This window comes from Mustela nivalis (assembly GCF_964662115.1).
Source record: "Mustela nivalis genome assembly, chromosome: 6".
Classification (NCBI taxonomy): Eukaryota; Metazoa; Chordata; class Mammalia; order Carnivora; family Mustelidae; genus Mustela; species Mustela nivalis.
In genome coordinates, this window is record NC_139025.1 from 11851782 (window position 1) to 11876588 (window position 24807).

Here is a 24807-nt window from a genome sequence, read left to right on the forward strand (position 1 = left end):
GCATTCCACAGACTTCCCGGGACGCGATCCCTACCTGTCCCGTGTGGCTCTGGCGGCCCCGGGGGCTGCTCACTGATGCCCAAGGGTCCCAGGTAACGTTCTTAGATAATTACCTGCCTGCTGCTCGGCCCGTTTCTTCATCTGTGAAATGGGAAAGCTTAGGGAGACTTCGGGGCCTCCTCTCTACCTATAGGATGTGCCCCCACCTCCTCCTTCCCCTGCGGGAGGCCCCCAGGACCGACATCACATGAAACAAGACAAGGGCACACACTTATACCCTTTCTGTGGGAGATGAGAGCCCCTCCTGCCTTCCTCCCTCCCAGCCGGAGTCCCTCTAGTCCCCATCAGGGCCTCGTGCAGGGGGCCGTGGCCTAGCCTTGAAGCCTCCCTCCTCCTGTGGAGGCTGCTGAAGCTGAACCCCACCCACACCTAACAGGCGGGCCCCCACACACCAGCGTCTAGGGGACGGGTCAAGAGCGCAGACCCTGGTGAGATGGACTCCACGGGGTTTCAGACGTGTGGCCCGGGAGGCCTGTTGCCTTGCTGAGCCTGTCTCCCCCTCCTGCCCTGCAGGGTGGTCAGGGGATGCGGGGAGTTGTGGACGCAGAGGACGGTGACCTCCGTCGCCTCCCCATTTCCCAGAGGGTCATCGTCGCCTTTGCGATGACAACCCGGGATCTCTGTGCCTTTGTCTTGTCCTAGGGTGGCTGTTGAGTTTAAGATCATCAAACAGCCTCGGAAGGATTTCTGAGATGCCTTAGCTGAGCTGAGAAAGTGCTTTTCTGAGCAATGTGTTAGGAGACGTGATAGAGGGCAGCAGAGCCCCTCGCTGGCCCGCCTGGGTGCCGGCTCTTGGCTCCCGCGTCCCCGGTGCCTGTGATTCTATTACCCCATTTCTTGGGGCGAGAAAACCAGACTCTGAAGGGTACAGGACAGCTCAGAGCCTGCAGAGGGATATGGGTGGTGCTGAGGCGTCTGTCTGACTCTCTCTGACTTGGGGAGGACCCTGTGCCACTGATCCAGTGGCCGAGCTGCAGGACTGGGCTAAGCCGCTGGCTGGCAGGAGTGACCTCGAGGTGGGTCCTGGCTTGGGCAGGGGCTCAGTGACAAGGGCTTGTCACAGCCAGGCTGGCACTGCCCCTTAGGAGGTGTTTCCTCTGCTAGGACACCGAGGCAGCAGGGTCATGGGCCCGGGGGCCCTGCAGATTGTGCAGAGCTGGTGGCTGTGGCTTTCACGGGGGACCACTGATGGTGCCCTGGTGTAGGCTCCTTGCTCTGTGTGTGTCTGGAAGTTCCCTATCAGCCATTCTAGCTACTTGTGCTGGGGGAAGGACCATCTGTGCCAGGGTCTGTCCTCAGCCCTCCTGACTCAGCTTATTATTATTATTTTTTAATGGAGTGAAATTCACATAACATACAATGTAGCCATTTTCTTTTTTCTCTTTTTTTTTCTAAAGATTTTTATTTATTTATTTGACAGAGATCACAAGTAGGCAGAGAGGCAGGCAGAGAGAGCAAGGAGGAAGCAGGCTCCCTGCTGAGCAGAGAGCCCGATGCGGGGCTCAATCCCAGGACCCTGGGATTCTGACCTGAGCCGAAGGCAGAGGCTTAACCCACTGAGCCACCCAGGCACCCCGCAATGTAGTCATTTTCAAGGGAACAGTCCAGGGACATTTAGTCATTCACCGTGTTGTGTAGTCCTCTCCTTCTACCGTGTTCTAAAACATTTTCACCACCTCCGAAGAAAACTCTCTATCCATTCAGCACTCACCCCGCCTTCCCTCTTCCTCCCGACCCCTGGCAGCCACGAATCTGTTTTTCATCTCAATGAACTTGCCTATTCCGGACCTTTCATAACAGGGTCATACAATGTGTGACCGATGGTATTTGGCTTTTTCCGCTTGGCCTGACGTTTTCAGGGTTCGCCCATGCTGTGCCATTGTGTAGCTGAATAATGTTCCGTCATGTGGAAACCAGATTGTGTGTCTGTCCTTGCGTTGATGGACACTTGGATGGTTTCCACCTTTAGCTGTCGTGAACAGCGCTGTGACGCTGGCAGACACGAGTGCCCGTCCTCAGGTTGGTGGGTGCGTACGCAGGAGAGGCACTGCTGGTCACCTGGTAATTCTGTGTCAGGGTCTGACCCAGCTTCACTTTGAGTCTGATGAGCCTGCCACCCTTCTTCCCCTCTGGCCCCTGAGCCCCACAGCCGCCAGGACTCAGGACTCTGGTATTTATGGGGCATCTCCTGTAACCTTCCGCTGACGGACTTGCCCATTAAAATGCAGGTGTGCACCCCCCCATGGCCAGGCCCATACTGCTCCCACCACATCAGCGACCAGCAGAGGAAAGAGGCCTTTTTGGTCCCATTTGCACATGAGCAAACTGAGGCACGGTGAGGCCGAGTACTTTTCCCTGGGACCCCAGGGCTAGGGCTTCAAATCCCTGTCCTCCTGATCCCAAACCCTTTCCAAGGTGGCCCTTCCAGGGGCCAAGCTGGAGCCTATGAAAATCCATGTGTCTGTCCCTGGCTGGCTGGAACTAGAGCAGACCAGCCTTGTGGGGCCGTCCGTCTGGGTTGTTACAGTAACTAAAGGGGTAATGCATACTAGACACTTAATACCTGCCCAGTTGTCTGTGGGACTCGGGGAGTGGCCGTGGGAGTGCTGCTCACCAGGGGTCTGTCCTGCCCCCTTCCAGAGGGGAAGGCCAGGATTTGGGGCACCTGAGTGGGGTCTCTGTGTGTGGTATGGTGTTGCACCACCCCACCTGTGGCCTGACTTGACTTCTGTGTGTGTGTTTGTGTGCGTGTGTGTGCGCACAGCTGGACAAGATCGAGGGCGTGTTCGAGAGGCCGAGCGACGAGGTCATCCGGGAGCTGTCCCGGGCCCTTCGGCAGGCGCTGGGTGTGTCACTCTTCGGGATTGACATCATCATCAACAACCAGACGGGGCAGCACGCGGTCATCGACATCAATGCCTTCCCAGGTGAGCGGCGGAGCCAGGAACCGCCTTCGTCAGTCTGTAGACCCGTGTCCTCAGATGCTGGCACACGCGGGTCAGGTTGACCAGTCCCTCCCTCCCCGTCAGTGGGGCCTGGGGTCAGCACGGTCCCGCTAGGCCTCAGCCCACGTGCGGAATGGGTTTGTAGCATGTGGTGAAGTTGGCAGACGAGGTCGGTGCCTCCAGCCGAGGGAGCTCAGGGCACTTACTGGGCACAGCACCAAACGCCATTCACCTTCCTCCCCTGGCGCCGTGCTGTCGGCATTAGCCTTTGTTGGCCGGACTGCAGCTCATCTGCTGAGTACTTCTAGATTTAATGAGCTGAAAGGGTCCCAGAGGGAGGACTCTCCACGGTTTACCTGCGGGGAACCGAGTGTCCCAGGGAGGGAGGACTGGTCCCAGGTCACAGGACACGGTGGTGGTGTGGCCGTGCGCCTGCCTGGGACCTGAGCCGTGGTTCTGGGGATGCGGAGCCGGCCAGCTCCCCGTGGCTTCGGCGCCTGCTCCCTGCCAGAGCCCTGAGCGGGAGGCCTGTCTCAGGCCCCTACGGGCTGCTGTCGTGGCCTGGCTCTGCCGCGCTCCCCTCGTCCCGACGCAGCAAGGGGGCTCAGTGGGAGAGCCCCCAGCGAACCCTCAGCGAACCGTTAGCCTGCAGGGGTGATGGCCGTGATGTCCCTCGTTGGTGTTCCCGGAATGAGCCCTCTTGGCACGGGCGCACCCGTGGCTGGCCCGTCTGCCCTCCCAGCTGGCTCGGACTGTCCCCTTTCATTAAGTAGCCGCGTGGAGGTTAAGTCAGTGTCACCGCCCAGTGCGTATGAAAACTTTCACGAATGATTCTTTACCTTCAGGGAGTTAGTGTCTCGGAGGAGAGCCCAAGCGTGGCCTGTGGGGAGTGCTCGGGGTGGGGGGGTATGCAGGGTAGTAAGGCCTCTCGCGTGGGGTGTGGCACATGACCCAGGCTGAGCGGCTCCTGGGCTGCATGCCTGATGTGTGTCCCCTGACTCAGCGTGCAGCCAGGCCCAGCCACCATCGCAAGTCTCTGCCCAGGAGACCAAGGCTGGCAGGACACCACTGGCTCTTTCCCAGATCAAGCTGATCTGGGCACAGGTGCAGTGTGACCGCGGCTGCTAGAGCCCTGACGTCAGAGGACAGGGGCACCCGGGGGTTCCTTCTTGACATGGTAGAGCAGAGCCTGGCGGGAAGGGAAGGAGCTATCCCCTAAGGGTTCCGGGAGGGCCTGGGACACGGAGGCCAGAGATGAGCCCTGCCCTGTGGCATGTTGAGAGCGTAGGGTTTCACTCCGAGGTAGGTGGGAGTGAGTCACCGAGGCCCGTGTTGGGACAATGGCCTGTGTTTCTCCAGTCACACTGGGTGCGCCCTGCACGGAGGCCTGGGTGTTGGTAGAGGTGGGGTTTTGATGAGTAAGGGATGGAATGAGAGAGACCACGGGAATCTAGGCTCTAAAGCAGGAAGGACATGAGGGTGAGGACCGTGAGGGCTAGAGGTGGCCATGGATTGGTGGGACAGGGGAGGGGGGTGATGCAGGGCTGTCAGGGTGGAAGTTCTAGAAGGGTGGAGTTGGGAGGTGGTGAGAGCATGGAGCTCTCTGCGTGCGCTTTGGCTCCGTGCAAGGTCCCGAGCCGGCCCCACCAGCCTGTGCGGTTTGGGCTGGACGACATGAGGCATGTTATTTTCTGGGCAAGTGAGATTGTGGACAGTGGAGGCCACCCCTGCTGCCTGGCCCCGGGCGGGCTCTCCTGTGACAGGAGAGTGTCCGGGCTGTGCTGGCGGCTGCGAGGGCCATCCTGGAGGACGGGCGAGGGTCCCGGCGCCCTCTGAGGCTGGACGGTGAGAAGCAGAGGGCGGTTGGTGATGGAGTGTGAGGAGCGGGCCTTTGGTCCTGCCATGTCCCGCCATTCCTCTTGCCCATGTGTCTTAGCACACCGGGTGGGTGAGTCCGCGAGACCCCGACACCGTGCTTCAGAGGGGCCAGGCACAGGGCGCCTGCCTGTCCACTCGAGCGTGACAGCTTCTCATGCCCTGGGGACAGCTGAATTCAAGGACTAGCCCTTGGGGGCCGCCCACACCCAACTTCGAGTCTCAGCTTGGTGGCTCTAATGTGTCCCCTCAGTTACTGAGCCTTGGTTTCCTGTACATCCCGAGCGTGCTACCTTGAGTTCTGGGAGCCCTGTGCGCCCCGCGCCCGCTCTGCCCTGCGCCCGGACCTGTGTCTGCCGCAGCCTGGCCCAGCGCCTGTTACGTCTGTCCCACCCGCAGGCTACGAGGGCGTCAGCGAGTTCTTCACAGACCTCCTGAACCATGTGGCCACCGTCCTGCAGGGCCAGAGCGCAGCCACGGCGGCGGCGGGGGACGCGGCCCCGCTGAGGCACAGCAGGCTCCTAGCGGAGCAGGCGGGTGGCCTGGCCGGCGAGCGGACGTGCAGCGCGGGCCCCGGCTGCTGCAGCAACTTGATGGGCCCGGACCCTCCCTGGACGGCAGAGGCCGACGCGGGCGGCGTGGGCCAGGGAGGCACCGCCAAGCTCCCGCACCAGAGACTCGGCTGCACCGCTGCCGTGTCCCCCAGCTTCCAGCAGCACTGCGTGGCCTCGCTGGCCACCAAGGCCTCCTCCCAGTAGCCGTGGAGCCCAGGACCCAGAGGGCGGCGCGGGCCGCAGAGTGCACCTGCTGGGCCGGCAGCTCCCGGCGGTGATGCTCCGACTGAGAATTCCCAGCGATCTGATTCTTCTTCCTCTTCCTCTTCTTCTTCCCTTTTTTTTTTTTTTTTTTTAAATTTTTAACCTGATTTTCTGATGTCATGATCGAAATAAGGGGTGGTGGAGGGGGGAGATGGCAAAGAACCCCAAGTGGTCCAGCCTCGGGGGAGACGGACGTCCCGCCGGACGCCTGCTGTGCAGATGTCTTCACTGGGTTTACACTTGCTGTGTCTTCAACACTAGGTCTGAGTGTAAGGTGGGGTGTGTGTGTGTCTGTGTGTGTGCGTGTGCACGCGTGCGTGTGAACGTGTGTGTGTGTGTCCATCCACGTCTGTTCGTCTCGATGGCTGCTGTGGATCAGGCCTCGGGGACCCCGGAGGGGAGCAGGCTTTTAGTGGCTGAGCAGAGTGAGTGAGGGGTTCCTTCTCTCTCTCTTTTCTCCAAGCCCTCTGCACCCAGGCCAGGCCCTCTAGCTGTCCCCCTCCGACTGGCCGCCTCTGCAGCCTTGTGAAGAGCAGGGCCTAGAGCCCCGGCCAGGTGTGCAGCTGTCCCTCCCAAGAGCAAGTGAGAGGCACACCTGCTGTTTCCTTGGGGGTTTCCATGCAGGGGGTCTGGGCTGTGGTCTGCCTGCTGCTTGCTCCCAAAAGGGAAGGAGAAGGAAGCTTCCCAGGCAAGGCCAAGGCCTTGAGTTGGCTTCTCTCCACGTCCAGCTTCCTGGGGTCCACCAGGCCCTGGTGGACCATGCAGGGTTCCGTGCAGCCCTGCAGGGGGGCCTCCTGCCCTGGCCAGGCACTGCTCCCCAGGACCCAGGACAAGACTGCCTGGTTGGGAGCCCCCGGGCTGATCCTGCCTGTGCCAAGGATTTGGGCCGTGACTTTGGACAGATCACCCCAGGAGTTGCCGGGCCTCTGTGTCCTTATGTCTGATGAGCATTTGAGCCCAGAGAACTCGGAAGGGCAGGCATGAGGCCCCAGCCCCCGACGGGGCAGCCTGCTTCTCTGAGAAGTCAGCCTGATGCACCTCCCCTTGGCCTCAAGGTGTTCGGGGGAAGCTGCCTGTATGCATCACATCTTTTCACACCCGCCCAGCGGGCCTGCCCACCCTTCCCATACTCACTGTAAGCCCTAAGCACGAAGCCAGCTGAGTGTGAAGGGAGCTGCAGCCCCAGAGAGTAGGAAACTGGTACTCCCTCCTCCATGAGCCTCAGCCCGGCCCCCGATGGCAGCAGATCCCGTGGGCCGCTCAGCTTCCATGGTGCAGTGGGCAGGCCACCCGCCCCTCCACAGAGAAGAGGGCTAGCCATGGGCTTTGTCAGCCTGGATCAGGGTGAACCTGGGTGAGATGCATAGGACCCTCTGAGCATGATCTCATGTCTTCAGATGTCCCTTCACTTTGAGCAAGTTGGAAAGCCTCTGGGCTGTCCTGCATGGTCTGATGAGGATGGTCTCAGAGAGGCTGTTGGCCTGGGCATTTGGAGGTACCTTCAGGCCTGGCTCAGCAGGGGCATGGGAGTCACCCACCTTCAGGAAAGGAAGGGCTGGGTGGTGGCCGCCACCGAGCCGGGGCTGGGCCTAGGGGGAGAGCTGGTGCCGTCAGAGCTGCCCGGCTGGCTTGGAACCCGAGGGCCCACCAACTAACTGCGTTTACACGACTTGAGTGTTGAACCCCGATTATAATGTCTGTACGGTGCCTTTCCTAGCCCAACCCTGAGCCCCGGGGAAGCAGGAAAGCGCAACTGGCCTCTTGCACTGCTTTGTCTCCAAAATAAACTACTGAAATCAAACTGCATTTCACACGTGTTTACAGATATTGCTGAAAGTTTATGCCATTCTCCTGGTCTGTTCTTGAAATTCCAGTCCCTGTCTGCCTCAAGAACAGGTGCGGGGTGGTGTGGCGTAACCCCCAATGCCAGGTTGGGGCCCCTGGCCAGGTCGTGTTCCTGTGTAACTTAGGTCTACCCCCCCCCCACCCCAGGGTCACGCACGCTCAGCTCCAGGGCCCACAGATCCAGTAGCCGTCACCCGCTGGCCTCGATGCCCGTGGCAAGCAGGGTGACCGCCGCTTCTGGGGGCGGAAACTGAGGGGTGGGGTTCCCCTTCATAAAGACCTGGGAGCAGCAGGTGGCGGCAGAGGGAAGGCCCCCTGTGAGAGCAAGCGGGCCGCTCCTGCCTGGGCTGGTGACCACCATCCGGCAAACACCGTCTCTGATCAAGGGCTTCGCGATCAGAGACGAGGGGAGGGGCCGGCGGTGGGGAGGAGTGTCAGGTAGGTGCACTGATGGTTTTGGGTCCTGGGACACTCTCCACAGAATTCATTGCCCCTCAGGCCTGGCAGTTTCTGCGTCAGGGAAGGAGCCACTGACATGCACCTGGCCTTGGCAGCCTTTTTCTCGGAGGCTTGCTGGTGCTGCCCCTGAGTCAGGGCTGCTGGGAGTGGTCTGCTGTGGTGTGCGTGTGTATCACTTGGAGCCCACCCGGCCAGAACCCCAAGGGCAGTTACAACTCTCATTGCCAAGCATCTGGGTGGTGCCAGGGGGGTGGGCGTGGTGGGGGTCTCAGTGGCCGGGGCTGCTGGAGGCTCTCCTGATGTCAGTGGCTCCAGGAGCAACTGCCAGAGCCGAATTTTGGCTGAGGCCCTGGGTAGGTCCAGAGGGTCACGTGCAAGGTCTCTGCCCTGGGCAACCTGGAGCCAGGGTCTGGGGTTAAGTTCTGCTTACAGGTGCTTTGATTCTAAAATGATGTGACCCCACAGACATCAGGCCCCAACCAAGGGCTGGCTCTTGGTATCTAACCTCTTCCCAAGGGCTGCGTGGAGTCTCCGGTGTGGCGTCCTTACATTCACGGAGGGGCCTGGTGGGCATGTGGGCCGGAACCGCTCTGCGTAACATGGAGGTGGACACAGCTGGAACCCTGGGGAGTCCCACGGTGCAGCCTCTCAGTGGCCCTCCGTCAGTGCTGGAGAGAACAGCTGTGAAAACGAGTTCCTCCCTACCCAGAAGCCTGCCCATGGGCCTCGTGGAAGGTGGAAGGCCCACAGCCAGAAACGAGCTTTCCAGCCAGCAGTTGCCTGCCGTGTGGCTACTCTGAGACCAAAGGAGACCGTGTCCTCATCCTATTCTGGAAGCTTGTCGGCTCGGGCACTCCCACTGGCCATCGGCCATGCAGCAGACCAATGGCTTCACTCGCGTCCCTGGGGTCTGCATAGGCTTTTCCTCTGTGCTGTAGAAGTGATCATTCGCCCGGCGGGGTCCCCGACAGCCCCTCGCCCTCCACGGGCCTGGCCCGGAGCTGCAGAGACCTGGAGCTGTGCACTGGCTGTCCTGAAGGCCACGGGCGCTGATCCGTGACGAAGCGGCTCCCTCCCTCAGCCAGCCTGGCTGGGCCCTGCCCTTCCCTGCCCTGCTCCGCCCACCCCGCCCTTCTCTGCCGGAGCCCCAGCCTGACGTGATGTGGCTGAGACTCCAGACCCGTGATGGTCTCGCAGGTCCTGCCTTCCGCGAGGAAGGGCCTGTGCCTCTGCCCCTTGTCACTGCGCAGCGTGGCCCGTGTGATCTCCACCCCCAGCCTCCAACACAGACCGTTCGCAGGTGGTCAGACCTGGGCACTCCTACTTCTGGTTCCGACCACAGGCCCCGCCCCGCCCCCCTGGAGCCTTTTCCAGGAACGGTTGCATTTCTCCTTTACTTCCAGACTGATCCATGACCGGTGGCTTGGAGGGGCTGTCCCTTCCCCACAGCCTGGCTGACCTCTTCCTCCAGGGCTGTCTGTGGGGTCATCTGTTTTCTCTCAAAAGTCTTCTCCCATAGTGGCTTCACCCCAAATCTGGCGGTTCCAGTTGTAGGGACCCCTGTGCTCTGCCACCAGCGCTAATGCTCCGATCCTGTTCCCACAAGCAACCAGCAGCGTTGACCGGAACCCCAAGCTGCCTTGTGCTTGATTGTGTACATACACTGTTTCTGTGCATAGATGGACTGTACATAAGATTGCTGCTTCTGGAAAAGCCAGGAAAGGTCCTCCAGCTCTTTTGATGGGGCTCTGTGTCCTGTGTGAATTTTTTTTTTTTTTTTTTAATTTGTCAGAGAGAGCGAGACAGCACAAGCAGGGGGAGAGGTAGGCAGAGGGAGAGGGAGAAGTGGGTTCCCCACTGAGCTGAGAGCCTGATGCCAGACCTGATCCCAGGACACTGGGATCATGACCTGAGCCAAAGGCAGACACTCAACCGACTGAGCCCCCCGGCGCCCCTGTGTCCACGTGATGACAACACAGGTGGCCATCTTTGGGATGGGTTATTTCAGGGACCAGGCGACCCCGTGTTCTAATAGGTTGTGGTAACGGATGTTTTGGTATCCGACCGCCTCGTGGAATACAGTGTGGTGTTGCGTGTGTTATTTCTCGAACTGTTGGGGGTGGAGTGCACCCTTGAAACGTGTGAAGAAATAAACAGCTTAGAGCTCCAGCCTCAGAGGGTGTCCATCTCTGCCTTGGGATGGTCGGTGGCAACAGTGGGCAGCCCCTCACCGGCCTCACAGGCGACGCCTAGACCTGCCAGGACCCTTTGTTCAGAGACCTTGTTTCATCATCATCGTGGGTTTATGGTCCAGGCTGCCCGGGCCCTTGGAACCCTCCTCACATCTGAAGAGGAAATTATATGTGTTCTCTCCATTTTACAGCCAAAGAAACCGATGTCCAGAGCTACAAAGTCACTTGCCCAGAGTCCCATGGCTAAAAAGTAGCCCAGAAAGGAGTTGCTCCAGCAGAAGTAAACCTCCACTTGTCCCTTTGCCCAAATCCACCCCCCACCCCCACCCCCGTTACTGTCAACGGGGGAAACGTCCACAGAAACCAGAAAGCCCAGAGCAGATTTATTTTTCCTTAGATAAATTTTGTACAGAATATATTACAGTTAGGAGGTGTCAGCTTTCACCAAAAGGTCAGAAGTTATTGCAGTTGTGCCCAATGGCTCTGACGGTGGAAAGGAAACTTCTAGAAAGCTGCCTGTGTCCAGAGAGAAAAGATCACCATTTAACGTCGTGGCGGGGGCGTCGGGGGGTGGAGAGGGGGTCTGCCCTGCAGAGGGCGCACTGGGGCGGGAGTCAAGAGCTGGAAGAAAGGAGTGAGGGGGGCAACGGGGTAGCCTGGGCTTGGGCAGGCTGGGAGCAGCCTCTCTACCAGAAGCAGCACCCGGGCCGTCTGGCCAGGACCTGCAAAGGGGACAACAGAGCCAGGGACTACTGGCTGCCTCGGGGCCCTGGCTGGGCCGGGGGGTGGCGGGTGGGGCGTCAGCCCCGCAGCAGCGCCTGCAGCTGGTGGGTCACCTTCTCCAGCTCCGCCTCGATGGCTGCCAGGCTCTCCAGCTCCTGGTCCTAGGAGAGAACACCACGGCTCCGGCAAGGACTGGGCCAGCTGGTGGGTGGCGCAGTCTGCCAGATGGGCTGTGCCGCTGGCCAGCTGTGTGACCTCAGACAGGCAGCTTTGCCTCTCTGAGCCTTAGGGCCTGCATTCATACCATGGGGATGGGGGATGCTGTCCTGCTGGGATTACTGAGGGTTACTGTGCACAAGAAATGGAGAGGGAGGGAACAGGGGCCCTGACCCCACACAGTCCCTGGTGGCTTCAGATCCAGACCAGCCTCTTCCTGAATGGCTCTGGGCAGACGTGGAAAACGAGGCCTCCTTGCCCTCCAGTGCTCCTCCCAGGCCCCCCACCCCAGGGCCCAGTGACCCCAAGGGCAAGGCCAGGCTTCCCTGAGGGAAGGACCGTGGACCTTTGGCACAAGCTCGAGGGGATGAGAGCTGTCCTCTACCTGCTGAGGGTGGCGTGGATCTTTGGTCCCCATCACTGAGGCCCCCAGCTCTGGCTGCCAGGGTGGTTCAGGGCAGAGGACACTTTTGGGAGCCCTGCTCTGTGCCTCAGCCTCAGGAAGATTCTAGGACCCCCTGAGCCCAGACTGATGCCCACAAGCCCATACCCCGGGACTCGGAGCAGGAGTCTCGGAGGGCCATGCCCCCACACCCAGTCTTGACCTGCTGGGTACCAGGCTGTTGAGGACAGCCCCTGGGGCCGCTTGGAACAGATGGACAGTGGTTGTCATGGAAATAGGGACCCTGGAGACTTCTGTCTTGGAGTAGCCCCGGGGGCATGAATTTGGTGATGGCTGGAGCATTTGTAGGAAGACCCTTGGGCGGTATGGAGGGGACCCTGCCTTTGTTCTGTCCACATGGCCCTGGGGTCCCCACTTCCCCACCCTGAGTCCAAGCTCCCTCTGCCTGTGGAGAAGGCAGGCTAGCAGGCACTTCACGGCACCCTGCTCTCTCCAGCTTCTGTGGGTGAGGAAGGGGGTGGTCAGAGGTGCCCTCGCTTGTCCTGGTCCAGAGCTAGGGGTGGAGGGCAGTCTCCCAAGGACATTGACAGATGACCTCTCCTAGCTCCAGCTGCCCGGGAATGTTCTTTCAGGCTGCAAAGAACCTGGTCCCCACAGAGAGAGAGGGTTGGCGCCCGGGGAAGGGACTGCACCCTAATCTGGAGGGGCAGTGAGCACTGGGGCCACAGAGAGGTCCCAGACCCCGTGGGGCCCTGATTCCTACCTGGGCACTGAGCCTGGACCACAGACCCCAGCTCGCACCTCCTCACCTCCGGGGGGGGCTATGTCCCAGCACCCCAGTGAGCTAACCAAGGATCCCTGGACACGGCCAGGTTTTGAAAGCACGTGTGTGTCCTGACCATAATAATGAAGTAAGTAGAAAGGACTCCTTACCCTCATTTCTCAAATGGGGGAACCATAGAGGCTCAGAGAAGGGCAGCAACCCACCCAAAGTCACACAGCTAGGAAGAGGCAGAACCCGGGCCTTCTGGAGCATCTGTGCCCCCCTCCCCCACTCACCACCAGGTGCTGAGGTCCCACTGGCCCTGGTGCTGCCCCAGGGGACAGAGGCAGGGTCTGAACCTAGGAAGGGGGTGTGCCTGGGCTGCCTGGAGGCCAGGAGAGGTTGTTGCTGGATCAGCCCACCCTCAGGAGCTTCCCAGGATGCCACCTGTTCTTTCACGACCCCTCCTCCCAGGCCCCCTGGCTCTCTTGGGGCCAATGGGCTCCCCCCACCCCACCCCAGACCAGACCCTGCCAGGTCCTGGCCTTTCCAAGCTTCCTGTGTCGACAGCTCCACTCTCAAACCCGCAGAGCCCCTCTGTCACTGACCTCCAGAGCTGAGACCTACTCAGTGCCCCAGGGATGGGCTTCCCCACCCTCTCCTGCCCCGTGATCTGAGCATTTCCCTCTCCTGCCTGCGGCACTCGCCGCCCCCCCCCCCAGCGCCGCCCCAGCGCTGCCCAGCTCCCTCAAGCCCCCCTCCCCCTCACCCCTGCCACCTACATGCCTCTCTCTTCTCAGACCCATGGGGACTGTGCTCCCTCCGTGGGGCAGGGGGCTGCATGTCTAGCTGGGCCCACACTCCGGAGGCCTGGCCCGGGGCCGGCACCCGCCCCGTACCAACCTCTGGTCTGCGGTTGGCGCTGCCCTCCTCCTCCTTCTTCTCCTCCGGGTAGCTGCGCACCTGGAGGGGCAGGCCCGCCTCCACGCTGTCCTCCTGGGAGGACGGCCTCCAGCCTCGACGCAGCTGCAGCTCAGGGCCCCTGAAGTTGTAGGCCCGGGCCCGGAAGGAGAGCTTCATGGCGCGGTCAGGGTCATCCTCCTCGTCCTCCCCCTCCAGCCGCTTCTTGGCCGTCAGCTCCTTGGCCAGCTGGTCCATCTTGCTCCATTCCTTGGCGTCCTCCCACTTCTTGGAGAGCTGCTCCTCCTCCTGTTCCCGCTCCAGCTCCCTGTTCTTCCCGCCCGGGAAGGGGCCTTGAGGTGCCTCTGCCATCTCCTCCTCCTGCCGGGAGTGCGCCCGTTCCCCCTTCCCCTGGGGGCGCTGAGCCTCCTCAGCCCCAGACTTCCTGGCTCCATCGATGGCCAGAGCCTCGGACCAACCTGGAGCAGCTGGTGGACAAGAGCAGGAGATTGAATGAGGGACCACCACTTCCCCTGGTCCCCGCCACTCCCTGCCGCCTCTCTGGCCATTGCTGTGACTGCAGACTGCACTCAGGGTCCGTGATTCCACTTGGAGGAAAAACCATCTTGATAGAGCACTTTGCAAGACCCTCTCAAAGCTCTGAGGAGTGGGCTGGCAGGAGGCTGCCTCTTCTGTGCACCCTCTCCTCCAGGAAGCCCTGATCCGGGGCCACCCAGCTGTGGAGGGAGGAAAGGCCCTGAGAAGGCCCTCATGAGTTGCCAGGAGCTCACATAAACCCTGGGTGAAGCTGACACTGTCCCTAGACCAGCCTGTTTTCACCTGTCATGCTGTCCCTCTGTTCCCGAAGCTCACCCACCCACCCAGCCTGCAGAGCCCCTCTGGTCTCCTGGCTCAGAGGGGAGGGGCTTTGTGGAACAGTGGGAGATGCAGGGTTTTGGAGTCAGACAAACTTGGGTTGGAATCTCAGCTTCTACTGCAAATTAGCTGTGTGACCTTGGGCAAATTACTTAACCTCTCTGAGCCTCACTTTTCCATCTGGGAAATGGAGATACTACCTACCTTTCCGGGTTGTTGTGAAGGTGGAATGCGATCGTAGATGTGGTCCTTCTTCCCACCCTCCCCCTCTCCCTGACACACTTGTTCGGTCTCAGACATCATACATACTCTCGCCCCTCTGGGTCTCCTTGTAGCTGAGGCTTGGGTGGGGGTTAAATGCCTCGGTGGGGCCTTCTTCTTCAGGGACAGCCTTCTCTCCAGCCTCTGCGCCCTCCTCCTCTTCCTCTTCTCGCTTGGTCTGCTGCCCTTTCTCTGCATCCACGACCTTCTCTCTGTCCACCAGGCCCTGGGGGTGGCTCTGGCTGTCTTCCTCAGCCAGTGGGTCTGGGTGTTTCTGGCTGGGAAGTTTGTCTCGGGGATCAGGGTTGGCGGCCTCCTGCTCCCCCAGGGCCTGACTGTCCTCCTCGAACTTGGACCCCTGGCCGGGCTCCGGGGAGGCCTGGGGCCTGGCTCCATCCGTGTCTCCACCATTCTCTGTCTCTTTAGGATCTTCTCTTTTCTCCGTAGCATCCTTGGAGGACACTTCTCCCATTGCTTCTGCAGAAACAACAGTCAGGCCCTGACGACCAGGCTGCACGCGCGGGCTCCCGAGAGCCCGATTTCACAACCTAGTCCTTGTATCTTTTGGTTTCCGTCAAGTGCGGCCCAAGACACTCACGCCAGATTAGCCTTGCCTGCTCCGTGTCTGGGTTTGATCTGAGCACAATTGGGAGATGCTTCTTTCTTTGGAATTCTACTTCTTAAAGTAGGAAGTGATTAAACAAAACAAAACAAAACAAAACAACTACCACCTTGAAAATAACCCCAGAATTGAAAATTAGGACATCAGCTTAATTGCTGTGTGACCTTGGGCAAATATCGTAACCTCTCTGTGGACAAGACACCATTACTGCAACTTCGTTCTCCCTTCCACGCGAGGCTGGAGTGTCCTGTGGAAGCGCCCCATTCCTATTTGTACAGTTTCATTAAAAGGCATTTTTCTGGTGGCTGCCTTTTCACCAGTAAAAGTCCCTCCCAGCTCTAGAACAATTACTGTTGGACCAAACACTACCAAGTGCATTCCACCGTTTGCCAGGGACCTGCGGTGATGGTGTTCCCATCCCTTCTACAGAAGCTCTCTCCCCGACTCTCAGACAAGTCACATGACTTCTCCAAGCTCACACCCCATAAGCAGCAGGGCCTTGGATCCAAGTCTCCAAATGTCAATTACAGGGTGCTCTTTGCGCCGACACACAGCTGCCTCCCCCACGAAGATAAGGAGATAAGAACAGTAGTTACAAGATCAAAGATTGCTAGGGGTCAAGGACCCCCTCCTTTAGGCGCTATAAAGTACCTAGCTATCATTTTGATCTTCCCTGTACAAATGGGGAAACTGAGGCCCAGAGAGGTTTCAGTACCTTGTAGCTTCCAGGTGGCCCGGATAGTAGATGTCCACTGAGATCCCTGGTTCTAGAACCTGGCCGATCCACCCACCTCCCACATGCTAACAGCAGGCCCCGAGGAGGCCGTTGATGACTGTTTCCAGGCAGGAGGATGAGTACTGGGGCATCCCCTTGATCTAGCCCGTGATCTCTTTGACCTTTAGAAGCTCTCTGGCTCCAAGAAAAATGACCCAGTTTCATTCAGTGTTTGAGACCTACAACAGTACTCTCCCTCGGCATGACCAAGTGCCGGGTGGACAGGTGCTGCGTGGTGGTGGGGGGTGTGGGGGAGTGGGTTCTGCTGCAATGGACTCTGGGAGAATCCAGCATCGAGCCTGCCCTCCTGCCAGGCCAGAGACTTCCTGCCCTGAGTGTGAGCCCCTATGGCAGGCAGACGGGACTGACCTGGGACTCTGGAGTGAAGTAGACCCAGATTCCCATCTCTAGTTACGCTGCTTACCTTGGACAAGGTACTGAAACCTCTCTGGGCCTCAGTTTCCCCATTTGTACAGGGAAGATCAAAATGATAGCTAGGTACTTTATAGCGCCTAAAGGAGGAGGTCCTTGACCCCTAGGAATCTTTGATCTTGTAACGACTGTTCTTATCTCCCACCCTCCTCCCTCTCCAGCCTCTGGCTAGACCAGCCGGCCGGCTCTGACCTTTCAGCTCAGCCTGGTCATTCTGTTTCTCCAGAGCCTCTGAGAGTCCATCCTCGAAACTGCTGTGTTTCTTCTGATGTGCCCTCTCCTTGGCACCTGGTATGAGAAAAGGGGAGGGGGAAAGAAAGAAAAGGAGAAAAAAAGTTCCATTTAGCCACGCCCAGCCTTGGCATTTTTGTGAGTGTGAAGGCTTCCATTTCCTTATCTGTAAACGGCAGGTCAGTTGCAAGCCTGCCTAACGGGACACTGAGGGGGCAAGAGCTCCAGGTTGGGGGCGGGGGGTGCTGGCTGCCTCTGCCCTCTCCCAGCTTCCCAGCTGGGACCATCAGGCTGCCACAGCACCTCTCCACACTCACGTTTCTCCCCTGGGGAGTGAGAACAAGCATTGTCTGCTACCTTGGACAACCATAAAGACTCAGACAGACCAGAGGGTCCCAGGGATGGGAAGAAAGAGTGGGGGGTCCCTCTGCTCCTGGTAGTTAGGGGGACCCTGCAGCAGGAGTTGCAGTGACTGCTAGTCCCCTCATGGACAATCTTGAACCAGGCAATCGCTGCTCCCCTGTACCCCGTAAATCCAGGTCCTTGGGAGAAGGCCAAGCAGGTGCCTGAGCTCCAGCCCCGGGCTGCCACCTGCTGATATCCACACATCCCTCTCCCTGTGTTGGCCCCGGGCTGCTGCTGCTACTTCCTCTGACTATCCCCATCTGTGCCCAGTTCCAGATGATGGGGTCTCTCAGCCAGGCCAACTCTGCAGATGCTGCTGCGATTTCCCCACGCTGGGAATCGCGGGGATGGGAGCAGATGCACCTGTCACAGCGGCTGCAGGCCAGGGAGTCTGCCTAGATTTGACCCCGGGCAGACCTCTGCATAGTCACTCCTCACTCTGTGATCTGGGGTAAGTGGAGCTTTCCGAGCAGCAGGTGCTCACCTACAGGACGGGGCTGCCACTTGGGAAGCCCTAAGACAGAGGTACTCGGAAGTCGCTTTGAGAGTGTAGAAGAGGGAGTGGACGGGTGGCTGGGTAGGTGGATGGACAGGCAGACACCTAGCTACATCCTGTACTCTTTTAACAGAAAACAGTAATAGGGACACGTCTTGAAAATGGCTCATATTGGATACACACACATCTGTGTGTACATAGACATTTCAGGACACCTCCTCCTAGAACAGTCTCTGTTGACACTATCTTTAATTATTTAAATGTAATACATTAGTCATTCAATATTTAATTTTGAAATTATCATATTGCAATAAAATATTTAACATTTAGCTAAAAACAAATCCCACCAGGGTCAATGGAGATGAAGTGGGAAGCAAGGAAGAGCCATGGCTCTAGCCAGCACCTGCTCCATGCTGGGCCCTCACCCAGACGCCCGGCACCCATTCTCACAGGTGGCCTGTTCTGTCACAAGGGTCTCTGAGGGGGGCTTCCCAGAGCTGGAGCAGCTTTCGTGCCTCCCACCTCACCCGAGACCAAAGCCCAGCCCTGAGGATGGAACCTTACTTCCTTTGGAAACTGATGCGAAATTCCCCTCAAGGGCCCATGCTGGGGTAGAGGTACGGGGCCAGGGGCCTGCCCCTGATAAGCAGCCGCTCCCCACAGAGTATCAGCGTGGGGCAGAGGCAGGGCCAGAACCCATTTTTTCCCCAGCTTGCCAGGGAGTCTGTGTTTCCCGTGAACCCACGAAGGACTCTGTGGGTGGGCATCTGACAACAGTCTAACTCTCTAGGCTCTGCTTAAATACCCTCAGTGACAGGGAGCTCACTACCTCACAAAGTCACTCCAGTCCCAAGAGTGTCAGTGGATTTTCTTAACCTTTTAGAGAAAGACATAATTTACTCTAAAACATGCTGAAAGTCTGGTCTGAGTTTGGGGGGCAAGCAAGACCTTTGCTGTCCCCATCTACCCTTTGAGCAGAAGCTCACTAGGGGAAAGGGGTCCCTCTTCTCTCCTGGAAACCAATTTGCTCTTCAGTTAAAGGGGTCCTCTCTGCGACGTAGTCTTAAATGTGTCCCCCACTGAAATGACTGATCCCCAGAGATGGCGGGGTATTAGGTGAGCTTCATCTGGTCTTGGCATGTCCTTTACTTACCGTGTGACCTTGGACAAGTCACGCAACCTCTCTGGGCCTTAATCTCTTTAACTGTATCCATGCCAGATTGGAGAGGATTACCTTTCTGTAATTGCAGGGCAATAACCGAATCAGAAAGAACTAGGACCTCGCTCAAACTTCCACCCTGGTTTTCTCTCAATTACTGGAATTTACCCAGATTCCTAAGCAGGGACTGGAAAATACCTTGGAGAGCAAGGTCTTGGAGCTCTTTCAGCAAATTCTGATGTCGCAGGATTGAGAGGATCCGCTCATCTGCAATGAAGGAGAGTCGTTATGGGTGGTCTCCAGAGGAGAGCAGAGAAAGAGATTACCATCAACATTTTCAGCTGAGCACAAGGAATTTATTTTGGAGACTCCAAACCTGCGTGGTGGCCGCAAGATCGGGTCTTGAGATAGCACTGGAGGTGGCCTCCTTCCCAAGCAGCCAGCACATCCTTTGGCCTCAGGAAGGTCAGCTGCTGGCCCGGCCCCCAGACATCACCCAGGAGACGCCAGCCCCGCAGGGGAGGTAGGGGTGTCCTGCCCCATGTGTTCCCATCTCCGTGTCTGCTCGAGGGTTTACTCCACCTGGACTAACCTTTCTTGATTTTTCTACTGATTTCTAACTTTCTCTGAAAGTCCAACCCCAATGTGAATGGTGGAGCCCTCCAACAGCTGGGTAAAACTTGACCGCTCAGCTAGAAACACTTTGGACTTGCCCTGCCCAACCTACGACAGTCCTTTACTCATCACAAACCTACAGATTGTCTGCCGGGTGCCAGTGGCTGTTCAGGGCTCTGGGGACATAGCAACACAACATCTCTGTCCACAGGGTGGACAAGGTGACTTGCTGTTCTGACCCTGGTTTCATTCTGCCTGGAATTCTAGTTGATTGTGCTCCTCTCTGTTCTGTCTGCTCATCTGTAAGCTCCGGGAGCACTGGGCTGTGACCCTCTCATCTCTCTAGACCTCTCCCTCACTAGCACAGGCCAGGCCAGGCACTTGATCAGTGACTGCTGAATTAAATCACTGGGTTCTGCCCAAAGTCACACACCCATATCCTTACTCCCCAGCCACACGGGCCCAGCCCCTCCCATCCCCAGCCTTTGCCCATACCTCCTCTGAGTGTCTCGAAACACTCCTGGCTGACAGGCATGGGGCTGGGCTTGGAGAGCGTGTCAGAGATGACCTCAACGATGCACTTCATCACCTAGGAAGAGAGTGGGGGCGGGCTGGGACTGGTCTGTGTATGGGGCTCACTGCCCCCACCCCACCCCGAGGCTCAATGTGCCCTGAGGGCAGATTTCTAAATAAGAATATGAGGGCATTTGTTTTTGTCTTCAGGAGTCCATGGATGCCTGTGCCCAAGATAATCTGTGTTTTTAGCCAGACAATAATAGCAATAATAGAAACCCTTTATATGGTGCTTACCATGCGCCAGGCACCTGATCATCTGGCCAGCAGCTGGCCCTCTCCTGTGGGACATGGTGGGTGTGGGTACCCAGTACCCAATAGCAAATGTTTCTCTAGATGGGGAAGTTGCTGCTGGGCATTAAGGTATGTCTTGTAGAAGTACTTTAGTCTTGCAGATGGCGACAAAGTCAACTCTCTCCAGGGAGTATTTCTGGACTGCCCAGAGACCAAAGACCTTCCCTGGCTCTACCCTGCCTGGAAACAGGACTGGGATCCCTGTCTCCTAAAACCCATGATGATGTTACATGCAGCGAGTGACAGCCTCACGGTCTGGCTCTGTGTTCCCCCATGGGATGAATCCTGTGGCTGGACGAGGGCACAGCTGCCAGGCACAGCAGCTACATCTGGGTGCTCATCCCAGCAGCCAGATCTCTGAAGGTTCTATGCAGCGGCCAGCAAGGTGCTGTGGCTGGCTAACCAGGCAGCTGATAAATGCTTATTTGAATGTAGGGCCAACTGCAGTGCGGTATCCTAGCTGAGTGATCTTGGACACAGGACTTGACCTCTCCGAGCCTCGATTTTCTCATTTGTATGATGAGACTTTCCCAGCTTCCCTCCCAGGGCGATCAGAAACAGAAGGGAAAACACTCTACAAGGCGTGATGAGCCACACACACCAAGGGAAGGATTCGTAACGTTGAACCTGCTTCAGCTGCCGAGAGCCGGGCAGGAAAGCAGAAAGTGTCAGACATGCATCAGGCGGTGCTGGTGGGGAGTGAGGGGGTGGCAGGCTGGGTCTATGGGATGCCAAAGCAACCCATCCAAAAATTCAGGATGGCAAACCCTCAAACAGTCTCTCGAGTAGTCATAGCATCGTAGGATGGAATAGTTAGGTCTTCACCAGTGGATACGGTGCTCCTGACCCCAGGCTGCTGGGTAGTATATGGGGACCAAAGTGTCTCCCATAGAGGATCTGGTAGGAAGGACCTTGCAGCCTGTACCCTGCATCGTCCTGCAACCAGGGACCTTACACTGGGAATGTCAGATAACCACCAGGCCACGAGGACAGACTTAGGGAAAGAGGAATTGGGTATGGTTCCCAAGAATAATAAGGAGCTCTGAAGGGAAACTCCAGGTGCCCATTAACCGAGGGCCTACTTTTCGCCAGGTGCCCCCCATCTAGGATTCCATCGCTCACAACTTCCCTCAAGGGAAATACTATAGATAGGAAAAGTGGAATCCTCTTCAGAGAAGTTAAGGGATTTTACCAAGACCACACAGTAGAAGAGTGGAAGAGGCATATACAGGCCTGTCTGCAAGTAAAACACAGGAAATATAATTGAGCAAACAGAGATTGGAATTGCTTTGATGTTCTGGGTTGAACCATAGCCTCTCCAGAATGAAAGGAAACAGCTCCTGAGAAGTGAAGGGTAGAAATGTCCCTGGGTCACAGGTGGGGTGTCTGTGAGCACCAGAGACTGCAAAAACAGCCCCAGCCCAGACATGAATGAATTTCAATTGTGCCACACAACAGAGAGTGTCTCGCAGGCTGCAGAGCCCCCCAGCTAGTATCTCCTAAGGCCCTTTCCTGGGTGACCTCCCCCGGCTGCCCCAAACGGCCAGGACCCTGAGTGTAGAAGCCATGATCAAGAGTGTTTCCATTGGGGCCCTTTGGGAGATCCAGGGCTGGAGTGCCTATACGGTGGGGGTGGGGGTTGCTAGCAGAGTCTTGGGAGGAGGGGAAGATCAAAGAGGGAGGCCAGAAGCAGAGACGTGAAGACCATCCCTGCAGGTCTGGGGACAGCCACAACCCAGAACCACAAAAAGCGCCCCCCAGCAGCTCAGGCTGGGCATTGCCAGATTTGGAGGGTTCAAAGCTATAGGTCTGGCACCTTGGCCCTGTAGCTAAGGCACAGGCCCCATCGGCAGTGTACCCAGCTCAGAGGAAGCTGGGGAAGTCCCCACAGCAGGACGGCAGGGGAATCTAGCAGTCTTTGATATCTTCTTTTGCAAGCTGTCCCCAGGCTTAGCAGCCGCAGTGCTGCCTCTTGGATTTATGTCATACTCCTTCCTGCAGCTAGCTGCCCAAAACCTGGCTGTGAGGTGTCCACTGGAGCCTCCTACCCACCATCACAGGGCATCCCCATACCCCTTCTTACCTCGGTGTCCCCTTTATTCATAGGGCTGTTCACAGGAAAGGCAATGACTGGGGGGGAAAAAAAAGAGAGAGCTGGGGTGACTCTTCTGCTCTGAGGGGAGAGCCCAGTCCTTCCTAACTGGGTTTATAGGGGGCCCATTCACCCCAGTGCTCCCTCTCAAAACTGCCCCTACCCAGTGAGATGCTAGGGTTGATTTTGTTTCCCTTCCCTGGCTGCTGCCCCCATGGGGATGGTCCCCAGAGGCTGCACTGAGCTCCCTAACGCTTCCCTTTGGGAAAGCTCCCGCTCTGGGGCCCGGGGGTGGGGTGGGGATGGGGGGAGCTGAAGGCTAGTGCTATGAAAACAAGGCCAGCAGCTGAGTGGGATTGGGGTGGAGAAGGAAGTGGAGAGAGGAGGAGAGACCCCAGAGGTGTGGGGGAAGAGACGAGGAGAGGGAGGATTGTGAGAGATGATAGGGAGACAGAAGCCAAGGGCAGAAAAAGGGGGGGAGCAGGAGCAAGGAAGAGAAAGAGGCCAGAGTGGGAGCCGGCCACAGCTCTCCCAGCTCCCCTAATGACCTTGGCCAGCCATGGCACGGAGCCAGAACTGGCCCAGGTGCAGTCGAGACGTCGAGCCCAGATACGGGGTCGGGGCGCCAGGGGGTCTTGTCCTGCAGGGTCAGGAGTCAGGCCCAGATTGTCCGGTCTGCGGGTTTGGCGCCGAGGCCACTATGCCGGGGCAGCTGGGAGCCGGGGGCGCTGTCCGCGGTGCTGAACACTCGCCGCGCCGGAGGGGAGGGACGAGGGGCGCGCTGTGCCTGGACCTCAGGGCAGGCAGGGGCGCCGAGGACCCTCTCCCACGAGACCCCGCGCTAGCTCACCTTGCCCGGCGCAGAACAGAAGCGCCAGGACAGCAGCGGAGCGCATGGCGAAGCCGAGGCGCCGAGGAGCCGGAGGTCTGGGGCTGGGCACGGCAGGAACCCTGGCGAGGGCTGGCTGGACGGGCGACCTGGGAGCGGGTTGTGGCGGCGCTGGCGCGGATTGGGGGCAGAGGGCTCAGCTTCCCAGTCTGTGTCTGTCTGTCGGTCGGTCGGTCCACCCACCAGCCTCTCTCCACTGGGCTCTGGGGCTGCAGGCATTTATATACCCCGACCCCGGAAATGACGTCATCGGGACCGCCCCTAACCCCTTTTCCCACCCCTCTGGGGGTCCGGCCGCAGCTCGCTCCGCCCTCAGCCTCAGGCCTCTCGCTTCTGGTGTCAGCCGCTCACCTGCCTTGGGTCTGGCTTCGAGGCGGTTATCTGGCTTCCAGGAGGTGACAAGGGGCCTTGGCTAACCCTGCACTCTTCGAAGTTTCCCCGAGTTGCTGTGTCCGTGGGCAGATACTCCCAGTCTCTGGGCCGTGTGTTCCTTCAATGTCCCTACAAGCTCTAGAGCACCTACCATGCTCCTGAGTTCTCTCTGTGGGGACACCCCTGCCCTGATAGAGTCTGGAGGCTGGCTCACCACTCAGGGCTCCCTCAGATATCTCAGGAGTCCTAGAGAGAGGCTTCTCTCTCTCTGACAACCCAGTTTTGTGCTTTCACAATTTGTCATAGTGTATATATGTATTAATTTGAAAATGTTTGGTCACCATTGCTTCCACAGCGCTGAGGGGGCAGCTGGCACAGAGTTAATGCATTTAATAGATAATTGTTGAACCTACCGTTGGAAAGAAAGGTCAAGCCAGGGATGAATGAGTGAATCCTGGGCTCTGGCTGTTGTTGGATAGCTCTCGTGTGGGGTGGCGGGGCAGGAACAGGGGACAGCTCTTGGTATCAAACCAAAAAAGAGCTGTAACATGGACTCGTTAGCCCTAGGATGACCTTCTTGCTGCTGGTAACCGACTGTGTCTCATGTCTCTTTGAGTGTTCTCAACATCTGGGTGTTTCGTGTGTTAGGTTGGTTTCTTGGTTTGTGTCCTTCTGCCCTGGGGCCACATTGCTACTCCCAACCTAGATGACACACTGGAAGCCCTTTGCCAGCTGAGCCCAGTGCCACGGTGAACTTGGTAACTGGGCTAGGGTTTGGCATCAGTTGGCATTGTCTAGAGTCTCCTTCTTGCGAGGCTCTCCCCACATCTGATTCTGTTATTCCCTACTTCCTGCCCCACTGGTGCCCACTCCTGGGAAGGAAGACCTGGCAGGAGCCCAAAGGACACTGAAATGATCCTTTTCATGAATTTATTCTTTCATTCAACCACTATTTGTTTAGCACCTACTGTGTGCTTTGAACACCCTAGAATGGCACTCAGCTATTCTAGGTGCTGAGGATACAGCAGTGAACAAAGAGACAAAGGTCTGATTCTTATGAAGTTTACATTCTAAAGGGTAAAGACAGGCAATGAATAAGTAAAGAGGTGAAATACAGAGCTGTCAGGTGGGGACAAGTGTTATGGACAAAAATGAAGCAGGGAAGGGGGATGGGTGTGTTGGGTGGGGGGAGGAGGCTATGTTTTAAAAGGGGTGGGTCTGAGAGATCTTGGTTGACCAAGAGGTTTGTTTCAGCAAAGATCTGAAGGTGAGGAGGAAGGAGGTTGCATGTGTCCAGGGACAGGGGGCTCCAGGTAGAAGGAATGGCAAGTGCAAATGTCTAGTGGAATGTATCTGACATTCCAGGAATAACAAGGAGATAAAGCGAAAGTGACCTGGGAAATACAGCTGAATAGTAACACACAATCCATCTCAAAAACTTGGAAAATGCACAGAAATGCAGGAAAACACCATACGGACACCACCCAGAGATAGGCATCAATAATTTTTAAGTATA

At 57.9% G+C, this 24807-nt stretch overlaps 2 protein-coding genes across 9 annotated transcripts in view; one reads left to right on the forward strand and one right to left on the reverse strand.

Moving 5' to 3' along the window:
- Window positions 1-7504, forward strand: part of ITPK1 (inositol-tetrakisphosphate 1-kinase) — a 167806-nt gene extending 160302 nt beyond the window's left edge. For all 7 annotated transcript variants that reach the window (XM_082733333.1, XM_082733335.1, XM_082733332.1 and 4 more), the window contains 2 exons: window positions 2825-2987; window positions 5280-7504. In XM_082733333.1, the coding sequence (XP_082589459.1) occupies window positions 2825-2987; window positions 5280-5638 (522 nt within the window). In that variant the 3' untranslated portion in view covers window positions 5639-7504. The remainder of the gene's footprint in view (window positions 1-2824; window positions 2988-5279) is intronic.
- Window positions 7505-10564: 3060 nt separating this feature from the next.
- CHGA (chromogranin A) lies at window positions 10565-23117 on the reverse strand. 2 transcript variants are annotated; one of them, XM_082736428.1, is made up of 8 exons: window positions 22881-23117; window positions 22022-22068; window positions 19567-19660; window positions 18655-18723; window positions 16358-16453; window positions 14385-14810; window positions 13203-13687; window positions 10565-11078 (listed from the first exon to the last, which is right to left on the reverse strand). In XM_082736428.1, the coding sequence occupies exons 1-8, from the start codon at window positions 22924-22926 to the stop codon at window positions 10995-10997; spliced, it is 1347 nt and encodes a 448-aa protein (XP_082592554.1). In that variant the 5' UTR covers window positions 22927-23117; the 3' UTR covers window positions 10565-10994. The 2 variants fall into 2 exon arrangements, with proteins under 2 accessions (XP_082592554.1, XP_082592553.1); XM_082736427.1 differs by having other exon boundaries at window positions 14385-14813.
- Between the last annotated feature and the right edge of the window lie 1690 nt (window positions 23118-24807).

Coding starts and splice junctions, on each gene's coding strand:
- CHGA (XM_082736427.1), bottom strand. CDS start 22,926: ATGCGCTCCGCTGCTGTCCTGGCGCTTCTGTTCTGCGCCGGGCAAG. Junction 19,661..22,021: donor TGAATAAAGGGGACACCGAG/GTAAGAAGGGGT, acceptor CTCTCTTCCTAG/GTGATGAAGTGCATCGTTGA. Junction 13,688..14,384: donor GGAGACCCAGAGGGGCGAGA/GTATGTATGATG, acceptor CTTGTCCACCAG/CTGCTCCAGGTTGGTCCGAG.